At 53.1% G+C, this 16,637-nt stretch overlaps 1 protein-coding gene across 3 annotated transcripts in view; it reads left to right on the top strand.

Annotated features, from left to right (window-relative positions):
- WHRN (whirlin) overlaps positions 1–9,930 on the top strand; it is a 108,778-nt gene extending 98,848 nt beyond the window's left edge. For all 3 annotated transcript variants that reach the window (XM_084650499.1, XM_084650498.1, XM_084650497.1), the window contains 3 exons: positions 3,227–3,405; positions 6,343–6,465; positions 8,774–9,930. In XM_084650499.1, coding sequence (XP_084506625.1) covers positions 3,227–3,405; positions 6,343–6,465; positions 8,774–8,956 — 485 coding nt within the window. In that variant the 3' untranslated portion in view covers positions 8,957–9,930. The remainder of the gene's footprint in view (positions 1–3,226; positions 3,406–6,342; positions 6,466–8,773) is intronic.
- Positions 9,931–16,637: the final 6,707 nt, after the last annotated feature.

The following is a 16,637-nucleotide window of genomic DNA, read 5'->3' as shown; positions in this document are numbered from 1 at the left end:
GCCCGAGCCCCTGGGAACCCCAAAGGGCAATTTTCCATCTTTTCCTGGGCACCAGACTCTGGAAACACTCCATGCAGGTGGCTTTGCTTCCCTCTCGTGGTACCATTTACACACTGCAGATGTCACTGCTGGTGGGTGATGGATGACGTGATTTTCTATTCCGTTCTGTTCTGTATAGGGTGCTCTGCCTGGCCACCACCATGGCATAGCTAATGGGTTTGTAGGGCCCGATGCAGCTCTGGATACAGCCCGTCATCCCCCCTCTTCTTCCTCCCAGTCATGGTTTGAGTCCCCACCTGCAATCCCGTTAAGAATGTTTGTTCAGATTTATTATTACTGATTATTATCCTTCCAGGAGCAGCAGAGGCTCCAGCCGAGGTCAGGGTTCCATTGCGCTAGGTGCTGTACAGAGATATAATAGGAGACCGGCTACGTCCTGAAGAGCTAACACACTAAATACACAAGACAGACACAGGGTGAAAAAGGAAAGTGGGTGGAATGACTTGCCCGCGGTTACTCAGCTGGGCAGTGGCAGATCCAGGGCCAGAAGCCAGTTCTCCTGAGTCCTAGTCCAGTGCTTTATCCACGCTGCTTTGTTAGCTCTCCTCGCACGCTTGGTTGATAAGAAACTGAATTTTCATTACCGAGACCCATTTCAAGTCCAGTTTGAGCTCTTGTTACATACATTCAGCCGGGACACTGGCTTTGATTCCCTGTTGCTGAGCCTGTGGATGGAGGCTCCTCCAAAAGCCTTCTGCTGATAGACATTAGCCCAATCTCTTGCACAAACAGGCGCGCACACCCAGCCTCTCTCCCGGTTCCCGGCACTCCCCTAGATTGCCTCCCAACCACGGTCAAGGGTAGCCTGACTCAGCGCTGTATTCTGCATGTCACAAACCTCTCCCACCTAACCTTCCTGTCCCTCGCGTCCGTTATGTCCTGGAACAGCCCCAGCTCATCTCAGGTTCTACATTGGCCCAATGCCTGATACGGCTTTGGGAGCTGAGTTAGTCCCATGGAGGTACCCAAGCAGGATAGAGCTGAGCAATGAAGCTCATAGTCATTTACCTCAGTATCTTAATACTTAATCATTTCAAGAAGCACCCCATTCTTCAGGGTCATTTCCCTCCAACAAATGTCCTGAAGATCTGGTAGAACCCCTCCACTTCGCAATGTCTCTGGGGCAGAACTAGCCACGCTCTGCAGGGGGGTGTGGAGTAGACCATGGCTGATGTCCATCCAGAACTGTGGACAGGCATGCTGGCACTTTGATTGGGTCTGAGTGCTTAGCCTCTGCAGATGGGATTGAAGGTTCAGTGTCAGAGAGGCTCTGCGGCTTGCAGGTGCCGCAGGGAGACAATCCTGCACGGTCTGGAGGAACGGCCTATGGGTGAAATTCTCCTCTGTGCAGCGGGCTACCATGTAGCCTCTATGCCACTTTAGTCCCACTTGGGACCTCTTCTGAGGGTTTAAGTGGCATGTAAGTCTTTTGCCAGCCCTCTGCGTAGGGGGGAATTTCACCTAGATGTCCTAATAGGTCTTTTCCGTTGCTGAGTTCTCTGATTCACCATTTGTTTGCTGAACAGAATGCAGCAAGGACTTCAGGTGAAAATATCTGCATTCAGTGGGGGGTGGGACGGACAAGATGCCCCAAAGCAATGTCAAGGGGACATCAAAGGCTGCCCAGAGCAGCAGCAGAGATTGAGCCCATTGCTCAGCCTTTGCAGCGCATGGGAAATGCGGTTTCCCTAGTTAATGGTGGGTCTATAAAACGGGCAATTTACACCCAATTTGAGGTGTATTTTTTTATAATTTATTACTGGTTAATAAATCTCATGCAAATATATGCAAATGAATGTCTTAAATCAGCTTGCCTGAAGCGCAATGCAAGCTGTTCGGCGGCTCACTGTGTTTCTTGATGTGTGTTAGGCATAGACGCACAGCTCTGCAAAACTAGGGGGCTCCATTTCTCTGGGGCTTAGGTTCCTGCTTTCAGTCCACTGAGTGCAGAACCCCTGACGTTTTGCTTGGTGATTTATTTTCAAACAAGCCCCAAAGGAAATTCTGACTGTGTCAAATCTCACTGGAAACATCCCTGAAAACCTATGAAATTGCAAACTGAATGTGGATTTATTACAAACCTCATCAATTAGCTCCGGTTTGCTTGAATCTGGACGTATTTTCCTTCCAGAGACGGAGAAGACCCTTTGGCTGAATGTGTGCTGGCTTTCAAGTTTGTGTCAAAATGAGAGATGGGCCTAGAAAGGAACCCTAGAGCCATCCCCTCCACTTGATCTGTATTCAGATCTGGTCCTAGATCTGAATTTAGGGCCAAATTTTCTAAAAAGCTAAGCTCTTAATGTGCACGGTTCTGATGATCTGGCCCCATTTCTGGGCCTCTGGTTCATTGGAAAATCTGAGCCCTCGTGATTTGGGCCTGCGTCTACACTTAGCCCAAACCACGCCCCCCACCCCCCACATCTGAACATTGGGGAAGTTAGGCCCAGACCTGTAAAGATGTTTAGGCACCTAACTCCCAATGATGTAGTGTCTGAGCCTTCATGTCCGGATCTGAATCTGGAATGAACGTGGCAGCTCAGGGCCCATCTCTAAACCGGACCTGGAAGCAGCTGCCCCTGGCTGCATTTTGGGGTTCAGCGGGGCCCATTCCAGCCCACTGCAAACACTCCAGGCGAGTCTCCCCCAGCTGCGTGATGCACAGAGAAAGGTGAGGTCCTTGGTGCTGCGTGAATCCCAGGCGCCCTTGATCAGGGAATTCCCCACTCCAGGTACCGTTGCAGACTGGGGGGTGATGTGGCTTTACTGACATATGGGAGTCTTGCTTGCCAGGCAGCGCTGGGTGCAGGGGGTTCCCAATGGGAAACTGAGGGTATGTCTACACTTCAACCACTGCAGTTATTCAGTGTAGACACTACTTGGGCTGACAGGAGGGGTTAGGAAATCCACCTCCCGGAGAGGAAGCAGCTAAGACAATGGAAGAATTCTTTCATTGACCTAGCGCTGCGTACACTGGGGGTTAGGTTGGCTTAACTACGTCTCTCAGGGGGGTGAATTTTTCACACCCTTGAGCGACACAGCTATGCCAGTGCAAGTTCCCAGTGTGGACCAGCCCAAGTTTGTGGTGTTCGAGTGAAGTCTCCCACCACGCCGCCTCTGTGCTGCTCTTTCCCTCCTGCTGACAGCCCTGGTCCTGCTCTTCCCCCAGCCTCCACGCTCTCCCAGCTGTCGGACAGCGGGCAGACCCTCAGCGAGGACAGCGGGGTGGACATCGGCGAAGTGGAGCTGAGCGGCAGGGACAAGACCCAGCAGCAGATCCCTGGGAAAAGCCGAGGTCCCAAGGAGGCACCGAGAAGCGATGGGCCAGCAGAGGCAGCCTCCAAACCGGTGAGGCACCCAGCAGAGCTAGCGTAGGCGGTGGGACTCACCTGTAGTCCTTGCTGGGCAAAGAGACAGGCTGCGTATAAAGGCCCCATGTCCCGCAGACACAAGTACCGCACGTCTCATACCCGCTTGGGGAGGCAGGCCTAGAACCCGGGGCCCTTCGTGCTCTGTGTCAACACGGCAGTCAGAGGTGCGACGGCCACACACGCAGACAGGCCTGAGCTCGCTTTGAACTAGCGAGGTCAGATAACAAAGCCGCGGCAACACGAGCTAGCTGTCCAAGCAGAGCATCCCCAGGGTCCCAGGGGGGCTTGTAAAGTCTGTGCTGGTGCCTCTTCGCTGCTCCTGGGTCTTGCACTAGCTAGATCAAAGCTAGCTTGGGTATGTCTACACATGCGGCTGTCGCACCCCTGTTTGCAGTGGAGACATGCCCCTAAGCATGCAGCCCTTTGCCCCTGGAGATGATGGAGCTGCTAGCATTAGCTGACCCAGCCACGAGAGAGCACGACTGGTCCTTCACTCAGAGGCTATGTCTACCCTGCACACAGCTGGCAGTGGCTTTAGGGTATGTGTAACTACATGCCACAGTGAAAAGCAGGCTGCATCCACACTGTGGTGTGTGGCTACATGTGACAGGGACAGGTTGAGGCAGCAGGATGCTCCATTGTGGATAGAAAGCTGGCTAGATCGTCGGGCTCAACGGGTAGTGATCAACGGCTGAGTGTCTAGTTGGCAGCCGGTATCAAGCGGAGTGCCCCAGGGATCAGTCCTGGGGCCGGTTTTGTTCAACATCTTTATCCATTATCTGGAGGATGGTGTGGATTGCACCCTCAGCAAGTTCACAGATGACACTAACCTGGAGGGAGAGGTAGATACGCTGGAGGGTAGGGATAGGGTCCAGAGTGACCTAGACAAATTGGAGGACTGGGCCAAAAGAAATCTGATGAGGTTCAACAAGGACAAGCGTAGAGTCCTGCACTAGGGATGGAAGAATCCCATGCACCGCTACAGGCTGGGGACCAACTGGCTATGCGGCAGTTCTGCAGAAAAGGAGCTGGATATGAGTCAGCAGTGTGCCCTTGTTGCGAAGAAAGCTAACGGCATATTGGGCTGTATTAATAGGAGCATTCCCAGCAGATCGAGGGAAATGATTATTCCCCTCTATTCGGCACTGGCAAGGCCACACCTGTAGTATTGTGTCCAGTTTTGATCCCCCTAAGACAGAAGGGATGTGGACAAATTGAAGAGAGTCCAGAGGAGGGCAATGAAAATGATCAGGGGACTGGGGCACACGACTTACGCAGAGAGGCTGAGGGAACTGGGCTTATTTAGTCTGCAGAAGAGAAGAGTGAAGGGGGATTTGAGAGCAGCCTTCAACGACCTGAAGGGGGGTTCCAAAGAGGATGGAGCTCGGCTGTTCTCAGTGGTGGCAGATGACAGAACAAGGAGCAATGGTCTCAAGTTGCAGTGGGGGAGGTCTAGGTTGGTTATTAGGAAACGCTATTTCACTAGGAGGCGGGTGAAGCACTGGAATGGGTTCCCTACGGAGGTGGTGGAATCTCCATCCAGAGAGGTTTTTAAGGCCCGGCTTGACAAATCCCTGGCTAGGATGATTTAGTTGGGGTTGGTCCTGATTTGAGCAGGGGGTTGGACTAAATGACCTCCTGAGGTCTCTTCCAACCCTTCTATGATTGTATTATTATAAACAAGACACAAGAAGTAATTCTTCTGCTCTACTCCACACTGATTAGGCCTCAGCTGCAGTATTGTGTCCAGTTCTGGGTGCCACATTTCAGGAAAGATGAGGACAAATTAGAGAAAGTCCAGAGAAGAGAAACAAAAATGATTAAAGGTCTAGAAACATGACCTGTGAGGGAAGATTGAAAAAATTGGGTTTGTTTAGTCTGGAAAAGAGAAGACTGAGAGGGGACATGATAACAGTTTTCAAGAACATAAAAGGTTGTTACAAGGAGGATTGAGAAAAATTGTTCTTCTTAACCTCTGAGGATTGGACAAGAAGCAATGGACTTAAATTGCGGCAAGGGAGGTTTAGGTTGGACATTAGGAAAAACTTTCTGTCCGGGTGGTTAAGCACTGGAATAAATTGCCTAGGGAGGTTGTGGAATCTCCATCACTGGGGATTTTTAAGAGCAGTTTGGACAAACACCTGCAGGGATGGTCTAGATAATACTTAGTCCTGCCCTGAGTGCAGGGGACTGGACTAGATGACCTCTCAAGATCCCTCCCAGTCCTGCGATTCTATGATTGCTAACAAGAGCAGTGAGGAGGCACTGCTTGAGCGTGTAGAGGGCCATGCAGGGTATATAGGCTGGGGATTGTGGCGTGTCTGGACTCTATTCGCGTTAACCACACCCCGTCATCAAGCCTGCTATTTAGCCCCGTGCTGGGGGCGTGCAGTGTCCGTACTCTCCACACCATTGTAGGGAGTGTGCAGTGTAGACGGGCCCCCGCACACAATGGCAGGCTGGGATGGGCTGGAGTTTGTAGTACTAAGGTGTTGGCCGCCCAGCTGCCCTACCCGGTGTGCCTCAGGGCCAATGGCCTTTTGGAGACCATCCTGCTGCGGCTACCCCCAGGATGCTGTGATGTCCCACTTCAGCTGCAAAGCCGAGGATGGCGGATCTCGGCCACCCAGAGTCTCATTCGCATCAGGCAATCAGCTCGTTCCGCTGCTCTTCCCACCAGGTCATTGAAGAGGCTACAGGGCCGTGGCCAGAGAGGTGGCAGGCTCCACGTTCCTCAGCCACGGAAAAGGGCCCCATACAAGCACAGCAAGGCAGGCTGGAAAGGGTTAACCTGCTTGGCATTGGGTCCCCAGAACCAGGAGTTCCGGTCTGTCTGGGTGCGGGGCAGGATGGCCTGGAGAGAAGGCTCCCCACCCAGCCCTCCTCAATCGCGTTGCTGTTTCTCCCTCCGCAGCCTGGCCTTCTGGAGCCCACATCGTGTCTGATTCGAGTGGCGAAGAGCGCGCCGACCCTGGGGATCGCCATCGAGGGCGGCGCCAACACCCGGCAGCCTCTGCCCCGGATAGTCACCATACAGGTACGGCGGGCTGGGAACGGGAGTAGCTCGGTGCAGATGCTCCTCCGTGGCTCCGAGCTCTGAAAGGTCTTTTGAGATTTTCACACCTGGGTTCTTCTAACAGGGACATGCCCAGAATCCAGCCTCCCTCCTGTCTTCCACACCTGCTGGGTTTATCGTTCCCCTCACTGGGAGATGGAGACAGAATGCTGGCTGTTGATTACATCGTCCCTCTCATATCAGGGTGTTGCCACCATTCAGGTCTTCCCGTGTCCAGCAGAGGGCGAGCATGTTCTCAGGGAGGGGAGAGTATAAAAGTCAGCTAGGTCCAGGAGAGGAGGCTCATCTTGTGTTTCCCCTAGGGGATGAGATTGTAACTTGGGGCTTGTCTACACAGACACTTAGTCCATGGCACACTGGGGTGTGAAGCTACCCCGCACTAGCATGCCGAGCACTAAGTGTCCATCTGGACCTGGCTGCGCACTAACTGTTCCCTGGTGCACTTTGACCTACTCCAGTTTCCAAGTGAGATAGATCAAAGCGCACTAAGGAACTGTTAGTGTGCAGGAGCAGGTCCACGTGGACACTTAGTGTACAGCAAGTTAGTGTGGGCTAGACTCACACCTCAGCCTGTCTTGGACTAAGTGTCCATGAGCAGTGGTTCTCAACTAGGGGTACGCGTCAGAGGTCTTCCAGGGGGTACATCAACTCCTCTAGATATTTGCCTAGTTTTTCAACAGGCTACATGAAAAGCACTAGCAAAGTGAGCACAAACTAAAATTTCATACCGATGATGAGTTGTTTGTACTGCTCTGTATACTATACACTGAAATGTAAGTACAATACTTATATTCCAGTTGATTTATTTTATAATTATATGGTAAAAATGAGAAAGTCCGCAATTTGTCAGTAATGGTGTGTTATGACACTTTTGTATGTTTATGTCTGATTTTGTAAGCAAGTGGTTTTTAAGTGAGATGAAACTTCTGGGGAGGCAAGACAAATCAGACACCTGAAAGGGGTACAGTAGTCTGGGAAGGTTGAGAACCACAGGGAAGGGGTTGGAATGGGGGCAGGGAAGGGGTGGGAAGAGGTGGGGCATGGGTGGGGCCTTACAGAAGGGGTGGAGTGGGGGTGGGGGCGAGGCCGGGCAGCAGGTGCGGGGGGGAGTGGTGGTCAGTGGTGCGGCCCTCGGGCCAATGTATTAGTCCTCATGTGGCCCTCGTGGTCATTTGAGTTTGAGACCCCTGGACTAGATGATCTCCTGAGGTCTCCTCCAACCCTGATCTTCTATGAGTCTCTCATTGTAACTCTTCAGCCCTGCCCCTTGGGCTCAAAAAGTGAAGCAGCAGAGTTGCAAACCGCCTCAAACAATCAGCTCAGCTGCTGGGGTGGCCATAATACTCATTTGAGTGCCAGCTCTCCAGCAATGCCAGCAAAGCTATGCCCTTCGTGGCTGGGTCTTGGGTACCCGCTGTTCACGCATCTCCAGTAAAGATGGTTCGCTGAGGGAGCAGCGCTCACACTAGACGAGCAACCAGGCACCGCAATGTGCAAAAGGCAAAGCAAACGGTTCAGGTGACCGCCACGGGCAGAGAACTCCCTGTCCAGACTAATCAGGGAGTCCGGCTGAATAACAGTATTGCACGCAACAAATACGAACGCAAACACAGCGACCGGGGAGCTGGCAAACCAAAGACCGCGCAATGCTAACGCCCCAGCTCTAGTATTGTCATTCATTTGTATTACAGCAACGCCAAAAGAGGCCACCTGAGATCAGAGCCCCATGGCACCAGGCGTTGTACAAACACACAGCGAGAGACAGGTCCTGCTCAAAGAGCTTACAGAACGAATAGACGCAGGGAGGGAGATGACAGAGAGGTGAAGGGATTTGCCGCCGGCTAGAGCTGGGATTTGACCCTGGGTCTCCTGTGTCCTACTCTGATGTCCCAACATCCTGGGCATTTTCTGTAAACCTAAGGCTAACCCAGCTCCACTGGCCAGAGCACAACCCAGGGAATTACATTCTGCCTCTTTAAAGGTCCCTGGTTTTTGATTGGATACAGTATTCTTCACTCGTTGTCCTAAACTGTTATGTAATGTTGCATGGAGCCGTTAAGCAGCCGTTGTGCCCCAGAGGTGGCTGCATTTCAGAGTGGGCTAAGACCTAGCTCCTCAAAGGTATTTAGGTGCCTGAATTGAAATCAGTGGGAGTTAGGCACTTAAATACCATTCAGGATCTGGGCCTAAGCGACCCCTGAAGCATCTGGGGATAAAGGCTGCTATATATGTGAGCGTTTCCCTCTCGTCTGTTCCTGCCCTGCCACAGCGAGGAGGATCTGCCCACAGCTGCGGGAAGCTGAAGGTGGGACACGTGATCCTGGAGGTGAACGGCACAACGCTGCGGGGAAAGGAGCACCGGGAAGCCGCACGTGTCATCGCTGAGGCCTTTAAAACAAAAGAGAAGGACCACATCGATTTCCTAGTCACTGAGTTCAACGTCACACTTTAGGGGGCTTGGCCGCCCCCAAGCCAAACGGACAGAAGAGGGAGGGAGCTGGATTGGACGGGGCTTCAGGCGGATCGGCACACGGGTTAACACGTGCACCCACGTGCCCCAGCACAGAAGCCACCCTCCACGGCAGAGCTGGTGCTGTCCCCTGTCCTGCATATGCCCGTTCACACACACACACGTTCCAGGCACAGAACATGGGCGGCCAGCCCCAGGCAGGCGCTTCGTGGAGCCTTGCTTCTGGGGCTGACAGCAGCGGTGCCGGTGACAGGCCCCAGCGCTGAGAAGGACTGCGGGAGAGCGTGGGTAGGGTGGGGGCAAAGGTAGGGAAGGGAGAGGAAGCAACGGAGGGTGTGGGAGAGAGGAGAACACTGCCTCCAGCTGATCCCCGCATCTCCTGCCTGGGCATTTACTCTGGGCACTGCCCTGCCTCTGTCTCTCTTCAGTGGTTCAGATTCATTTCCCAGTTTAAGCCATATTCCAGATGGTCTTTCCCTGCACCTCCTCCTCGATGAGAGGAGCCAGCCGCATCCTTGAGAGCTCACCCCCACCCTGCCCTTTCCCCCCCCCCCGGCGTCTCTCTCCCCTCCGTTATTCCCCCTTCCTCCGCACAGAGAATCCCTCCAGGCCTGGGACATCGGGTGGGGTCAAGGAGTGCGGCCATAGGTGCAGGGTGCCCTGCCGTGCAGTAACGTTAATGTCACACATGATGTGCGGGGAACTCCAGGGCTGCTCATAGCATCAGTGAAGTGGGGGGTGGGGAACGGAGGAGGGATTTCTTTGGTGATCACTGGTTTAATGTGTTCTCTCGGGAGCTGGGTGGCAGGCACGTGACACTGGCCCCCATCAAGGCTCCACACCCCGTGTCCCAGCGTGTACAGTAATGGATGCCTTGTACATCGCCAGCCGTGTCAGTGTATTTATATATACAGAGCTTGTGCTTTTAATTTTTCAATAAATCGAACGGGTTCGAAAAAAAAGTCGGCTGGCTAGTGGGGGTCTCTGCCGATCCCGGCCGGCTGCAGAGGTGTGGCGATCAGCTCTGGGCAGGGGTGGTTGCTCTCTGTGTTTCAACAGTTGGTACGCAGGGGTCCCCAGCCTACGAGTTGTTGTTATTGTTTGCGTTGCAACCGAGATCAGGGCCCCGTTGTGCTGGGTGCTACAAAGACACAGAGCGAGAGAGTCCCTGCCCCAACGAGCTTGCATTTAAATAGCCAAGACACACAAAGTGCGGGGAGGAGAACAGAGAAACCCATGTGCACACCCCACGCCAGGCGTTCATTCTGCAGCACATGCAGCATGCACTGTGTGTGTGGGGTAGGGCGTGTGTGTGTGCAGAGCACGTTTGTGCTGCGTGCAGAGGAGGTGTGTACCACAGGCAGTGTGTGTGTGTGAGTGCAGAGTACAGAAGTGGCCATGTACAGGGGGCATGCGTGCTGCACACATATTCCCTCTCCTGCTGTTCTGTGTTGTGTTGTGCAAGCCAGTGTAACCCTTCTGCCCGTCAGAGTTGGCAGCAACAAGGGCCGGGTTCAATATCTAGGGGATCCATTCCAATAACAGAATGCAAACCGGCTCGAGCCCCCACCCAGTGACCTGGGACAAATATATACCACCCCCGCTGGGCGCCTCCCAGAGGCAATGCTTCCCCTCTCGCAAGCACCTAGTCTGAGTGTAGCAAAAAGCCTTTTAATAACAGAGAGAAACAATGTGGCATTATGTTGGGGAAACACCACCAACAGGATTCATAATACAACCCATGAGCAAAAAAACCCACCCCAAGCAAATTGGGGCATGCCCTTTCCCTTTGCTTCTTGAGTCCAGCAACCCCAAATCACCCAAAGTCCCAAAAGTCCAATGACCCAAAAGTCTCTGTCCCTGGTCAGGGCAGCCCCAGAGTTCAAAAGTTTATCTGCAGAGCTTTACCTCCCAACCTGGGTGGAGATGGGGGCAGGGGTAAAAGGCACCTTACATGATCTGAAGCTGGCCACCCCACAGCTCCATAGGCCTCCGCTCCGCTCCACCAGCCGCCCCACGAACTGTTCCACAGCCCACAAGCAGCTCCCGCCATCCCACGAACTGCCCTGCTCCATCTCCCACCAGCAGCTCCTGCCCTCCCATGAACTGCTCCACCAGCCTGTCCACAAGGCACTCCAGCCGTCCCGCAAACTGCTCCACAATATATCTTCAGGCTCCCCCACTGCTTAACACAACACTCAGTGATTTCAGGCCTTAGTCAGTTCAGCTCTTTGGTGAATTCAGCTTGTAGTAGGGAAGCCTCAGGGCTGGTGCACCATTAGCCCAAAGTGAGCTCAGCAGCCTGTAACTAGACTCCTAATGAAATCAAAATTAGCTCTGATATTCCACAGTAGAGAGAAGAGGAAGTACAATTAGCATATAAGGCCCTCACCAAGGGGCCCATACCACCAAGTATTAATACTTGTCCCCAACCTCTCTCAATTCACAGTTTTGGAACCCATGACCCTTGCCTAGCGAGTGCTACTTAGTTGATGGTGAGTCCCTCCAGCATAACAAAAGGCCAAGTACAGTTCCAAGCACAGTTCCCATAATCAGGATAATAACAATTTATTCTTCCTGCCCCAATAACAGAGACACTGGGGATCCCACAGCAGCCAAAGTGACCATTTGGGCAGCTATGGCCTCATTCTAGGCGTGGTGGGTGTGCCTATGCAAATGAGATTGGCCCCTGAAGTTCTTTTCCACAACTTGCCACACCTCACCACCAGATGTCAGGGTGGAGCTCACCCTGACACTGCTTACACCAGCAAGATCCTCGCAGGCTCTGCCCTACTCCTGAGCAAGCCAGGGACTTTCCCATTCTTGTGCTTCTCCTAGCACCCTATCAGGCAGGCCCCTTTGGCGATGGATCAGTCCCCTCCCCACCAGTGAGAACATTGCTGCGCTCTCCCCCTAAGCCAACAGCCAGGAAGAAACCTACATCCCTCGGGCCTGAGTCACTGCCAGCAGGTGAGAACTGCATGATTGCGGGGGGGCAGTGCTGCAAAAACTCCTCTTCTCCCTGGGATACATTACTAAGACCGGTTGGCGGCCTGGCCCCTGGGGTGTCCACGGCGGAGGGGAGGCGGACTGCAGGAAATAGGCTGCCCCGCGCACAGTTCCAGGGCTGTCTGACTCTGCCCACGGTGTGGCTCTCAGACTGCACTGGCCGCCCTGATGAGGCCGGTTGCTGACGCTGTAGCTCCGGTCTGCTCACTGGACCCCATAACCAGGCCCAGCTGCAGACACTGCTGTCACCCCACGCCCCAGTCCTGATCAGGGGGCCTGTGCCCCTAGAGGTGGGTTGAAATTTCAGTGTGATCTTTGCTGCTGCTGCTCTTTGTGGAGAGAACTATGAATCTATGAAACCTGAGTCTTCAGTGAAACCGGGACGTCCCTACGTGGGGCACATCACAGGGACATACACCCCCCTTCCTCTAGCCCCCTCTGCAATCATGCGCTCCACTTCTGGCCAGGCCTATGTGGGGTGGGGAGAGGGAAAGTCACACCCAATCTTGGACCATGCAGATGGCAGGGGGGGATTGAAGGGCTCTGTAAGGAGTCCCAGATCTGGTTGAATGGGCGGCTCCTGATTCTGGTTCTTACAAGCCATCACGAGGAGAAGATTAAGTCCTGTCTCATGGTGCCCTCTGGTGTCTCCCAGAAAGATAACCAGAGAAAGGGAGCAGCACCAGGCAGACCATGCCCCAGCAGCGTGCTGAGAACCTCAGGTGGCAGGGCAGAGGAGAAGAACCGCAGGAGGGAACGCCGAGGAGCTGCGACGGGAGCTGCTGGAGCGATTCTGCCTTCGAAGAACACATGAAAGCGTTCAGCCGGCTGTAAAGACGGCATCGGACAGTGCCTTCCCCAGCCCAGGAATCAGAGCCAAGGCACGTCACGTGTAGAAGCGTTGGGTCACCTGGCAGCTGTTGGGGTCTCTGTGTCAAAATGAGTTTACTGGTTCTCAGACCAGACATGCGTAACTCCAACACCATCCCCAGCTGCCCCCCGTCCTCGCTAATTTGCACCCTGGTGGCACTCTCAGCAAAGAGGCCAAGGGTGAAAAGTGCCACAGAGACTAAGCCTCTCCCGCTCGGTCCGTGGTTGGGCACATGGGGCAGAGACACCTAGGGGATGCGTCTGCTGCCACTGCCCATCCTGTACCCATTGCACAGAAAGCCGGAGGGCTCCAGTCTCCTGTGCAGTCAAGTTTACGTTTAAAAACAAGGACTCAGCTCAGAGATAGACAAATAGACCCAGTGCCGCATGGCCCAGAGACAAGAGTCCAGAGCTAGGACACCGGCCTGGGCTGCCCAGTTTGACAGCCCCTGGCAGATCCACTGACCAAGCAGCCCAGTATAGCCTTTCCTGTCAATGTACCACCACCCTGACCTCAAGGGTCCCTCACGGGTGGGACAGTGGGTGTCCAAACTGCCCGTGCGAAGGTCCCCAGCACTGGCTCCAGGTATTGACTCCAAGAACCTGGAGACAACTGAGGATGCAGCACCTGCCCAAACAGCAGCCTTAGGAATCTCGGAACGGGAGGGTTGCAGCCCATGCGGGGCCCCCAGGGATTTGGTTAATATTCAGCTTTGGATACATGAAATCTCATGGCAGAGCTTAGAACTTTCCTTGCCCCTTTGGGCATCTGAACCCGATTCCCCGCCCCCCAACAGCCCAGCCCAGCCCCGCCCAGCCAGCCACATGATGCAGAGAGGCTAATGGCCCTTGCTGACGATTCAGAGAGTTTCTCTTTCTCTGACTCGCTGTTTGTTAGCATGCATCGCTCACAACAGCCAGGTAGGAATGATCGGCACCTTTCCAAGGTGGGAGCCACAGCACCCTGTCTCTGCCACTCTGACCTGACTGGTCTGCTAAATATTTTCTTCTTCTCCACCTCCCTGCTGAACTCAGGGGCTGGGAGCCATGTGTCCTTTTCTAATCTATCGCTTAGGATCAATGCACCACAGTGGCCACCTTTCATGCGCTAAGTAAGCACCGCGGCTTTCACAATAAGCCAAAAATCAAGCTAATCCCATTTCAAAAGGAGGGCAAAACAAGCCAATCCCTAAGAACCCCAAGACTCTATGTGACTAGATTCCCCCGGCCTGCAGTCTGGGACTGCAGTGGGCTTGCTGTGCACCCCTGACTCTCTTCCCTCCCTTACCCCCATTACCCACCCTTGCCAGCTTGCCAGCAGCTGATAACAAAAAGAAGCTACAAGCTACAAGCCAAAAAACTAGCCAACAAGCAACTCACAAGCCAATTAAGCCAAAAACAAGCCCAATTTCTGCGTTTTTGGCATGTCTGCCATGCACCCTCTGCTGGCTGGAAGGTGCGAGCGCTGCTCATGGGAAGGGGGAGTAAGATCACCTGGTAAGCACCGTGCGTTTGTTTTGGAAACCAAAAGTAGTCACCGGTTCTGCTCCTAACCATAATGCGCTCCACTGGCTGGGCTAGCGTTGAGGTTGGTGTGTATCCACAGCCCCAGGGCGCTTTGAGCTGAGGCCCTGACACTGAGGTACATGCAAAGCATTGCCTCCCACGACTGTGATTCATTCACCCCTTCCTATATCAAGGGCTCTTCAACTTTTCCACCGAGCGGGCCATATCTTCCTAGAGAGATTGTCTCCCCGCCCATTCACCATTGTGCAGACGAGCTCCTCTCCTATTCATGAGCCCACAGCAGCCCTCTGGCGGCGAGTGCGGAGGTGGAAAAGCAATACTGGGAAAGTGATGCATTTTTAGATGTCGTTCATGCTTTAGTGGGCCCGAGTCGAAGCAGCTGGAAATGAAGCGAGCCAGCCCCATGGACTGCCAGCAAGTGCTCCGCGGAGAAGAGATTGGGAAACGTGCTAAATGACAGGTTTCAGAGTAGCAGCCGTGTTAGTCTGTATTCGCAAAAAGAAAAGGAGGACTTGTGGCACCTTAGAGACTAACCAATTTATTTGAGCATGAGCTTTCGTGAGCATCCGATGAAGTGAGCTGTAGCTCACGAAAGCTTATGCTCAAATAAATTCGTTCGTCTCTAAGGTGCCACAAGTCCTCCTTTTCATTGTGCTAAATGTAACTCAGACAAAACACTGGGGAGGAAACCAAACTGCGCGAGCGACTCACCTTGTACAGTGAACAGTTTCTGTGGTAATGAACTTTGTGTGTGTGTGTCCGTCCGTCCCCTCTACTGGCTGAAATCAGAACAACTCAGCTGTGTGCCATAGGCCCTGTCCTGATAAAAGCAAGTGGGGATTCTCCTCCAGCTCAGGTGGTGGCGGGAGGAAGGGGGATAGATGGAGAGGAAGCAGAGAAGAAAGGGGGCAGTAGGGAGGAGGGGGTGAGACAGTGGCGCTCCTTTGGGACAATGCCTAGCCAAATCCCAGGACAAAGCACGGGAGAGCTGGGGACAGAGCATTCTGTACCCTGGGGATCCGCCTACGGACAAACTTCCCGAGAGGATCTGGCCGATCCAGAGCGTGACCATCTTTAGGAAACGCTGCAAAACCTTCCTCTTGGACAGAGCCTTTCCACCCTAAGTGACACACAATACGAACATCCCCTTCTATTCCTAACCACCACCCCCCCAATAACCCACCCCAAAAACCTGTCTCCCAAGGAGAGCTTTGACTCAGGGAGGGGAGTCGAGCCAGAGACCCTATCATAAATATAAAGGGAAGGGTAAACCCCTTTAAAATCCCTCCTGGCCAGAGGAAAAATCCTCTCACCTGTAAAGGGTTAAGAAGCTAAAGGTAACCTCGCTAGCACCTGACCAAAATAACCAATGAGGAGACAAGATACTTTCAAAAGCTGGGAGGAGGGGGAAAAATAAAGGGTCTGTGTCTGTTTGTATGATGCTTTTGCTGGGGACAGAACAGGAATGGAGTCTTAGAACTTAGTAAGTAATCTAGCTAGGTATGTGTTAGGTGATGATTTCTTTAAATGGCTGAGAAAACAGCTGTGCTGAATAGAATGAATATTCCTGTCTGGGTGTCTTTTTTGTAACTTAAGGTTTTGCCAAGAGGGATTCTCTGTTTTGAATCTAATTACCCTGTAAGGTATTTACCATCCTGATTTTACAGAGATGATTCTTTTTACTTCTGTTAAAAGTCTTCTTGTAAGGAAACTGAATGCTTTTTTCATTGTTCTAAGATCCAAGGGGTTGGGTTTGTGGTCACCTATGCAAATTGGTGGGGAAGGTTTGGTAAAAATCCCCAGGAAGTGGGGTGCAAGGATTGGGAGGATTTGGGGGGGAAAGATGTTTCCAAACTACCTTCTTTCAGGAACCCAGATAAAGTTTGGTGGTGGCAGTGGAAGTCTAAGAGTAAAATAGTTTGTACCTTGGGGAAGTTTTAACCTAAGCTGGTAAAAGTAAGCTTAGGAGGTTTCCATGCACGTCCTTACATCTGTACCCTAGAGTTCAGAGTGGGGAAGGAACCTTGACAGACCCCCTGAAGTCCATGAGAGACTCTGCCGCTGCTGTTGATTTAACCTGGAAAAGGCTCAGACGCCGCAGTGATGGGCGGCCCTATAAACCCCTAAAATAGATGAGCTGGCTAGGCTAGGGAGGGGGGCCGTTGAAGCAGAGCGAAACAGGAGGGGGGGGTTTCAAACCCGCCAAGAAGCAGGGGGAATTGCTGCCTGCACGCCCCCCCCCCCCCGCTGCAGGAGG

Source organism: Lepidochelys olivacea (assembly GCF_965140295.1).
Source record: "Lepidochelys olivacea isolate rLepOli2 genome assembly, chromosome: 16".
NCBI lineage: Eukaryota > Metazoa > Chordata > Testudines > Cheloniidae > Lepidochelys > Lepidochelys olivacea.
The sequence above is the reverse complement of the archived record's forward strand: the minus strand, read 5'-3'. Positions and strand labels throughout refer to the sequence as shown.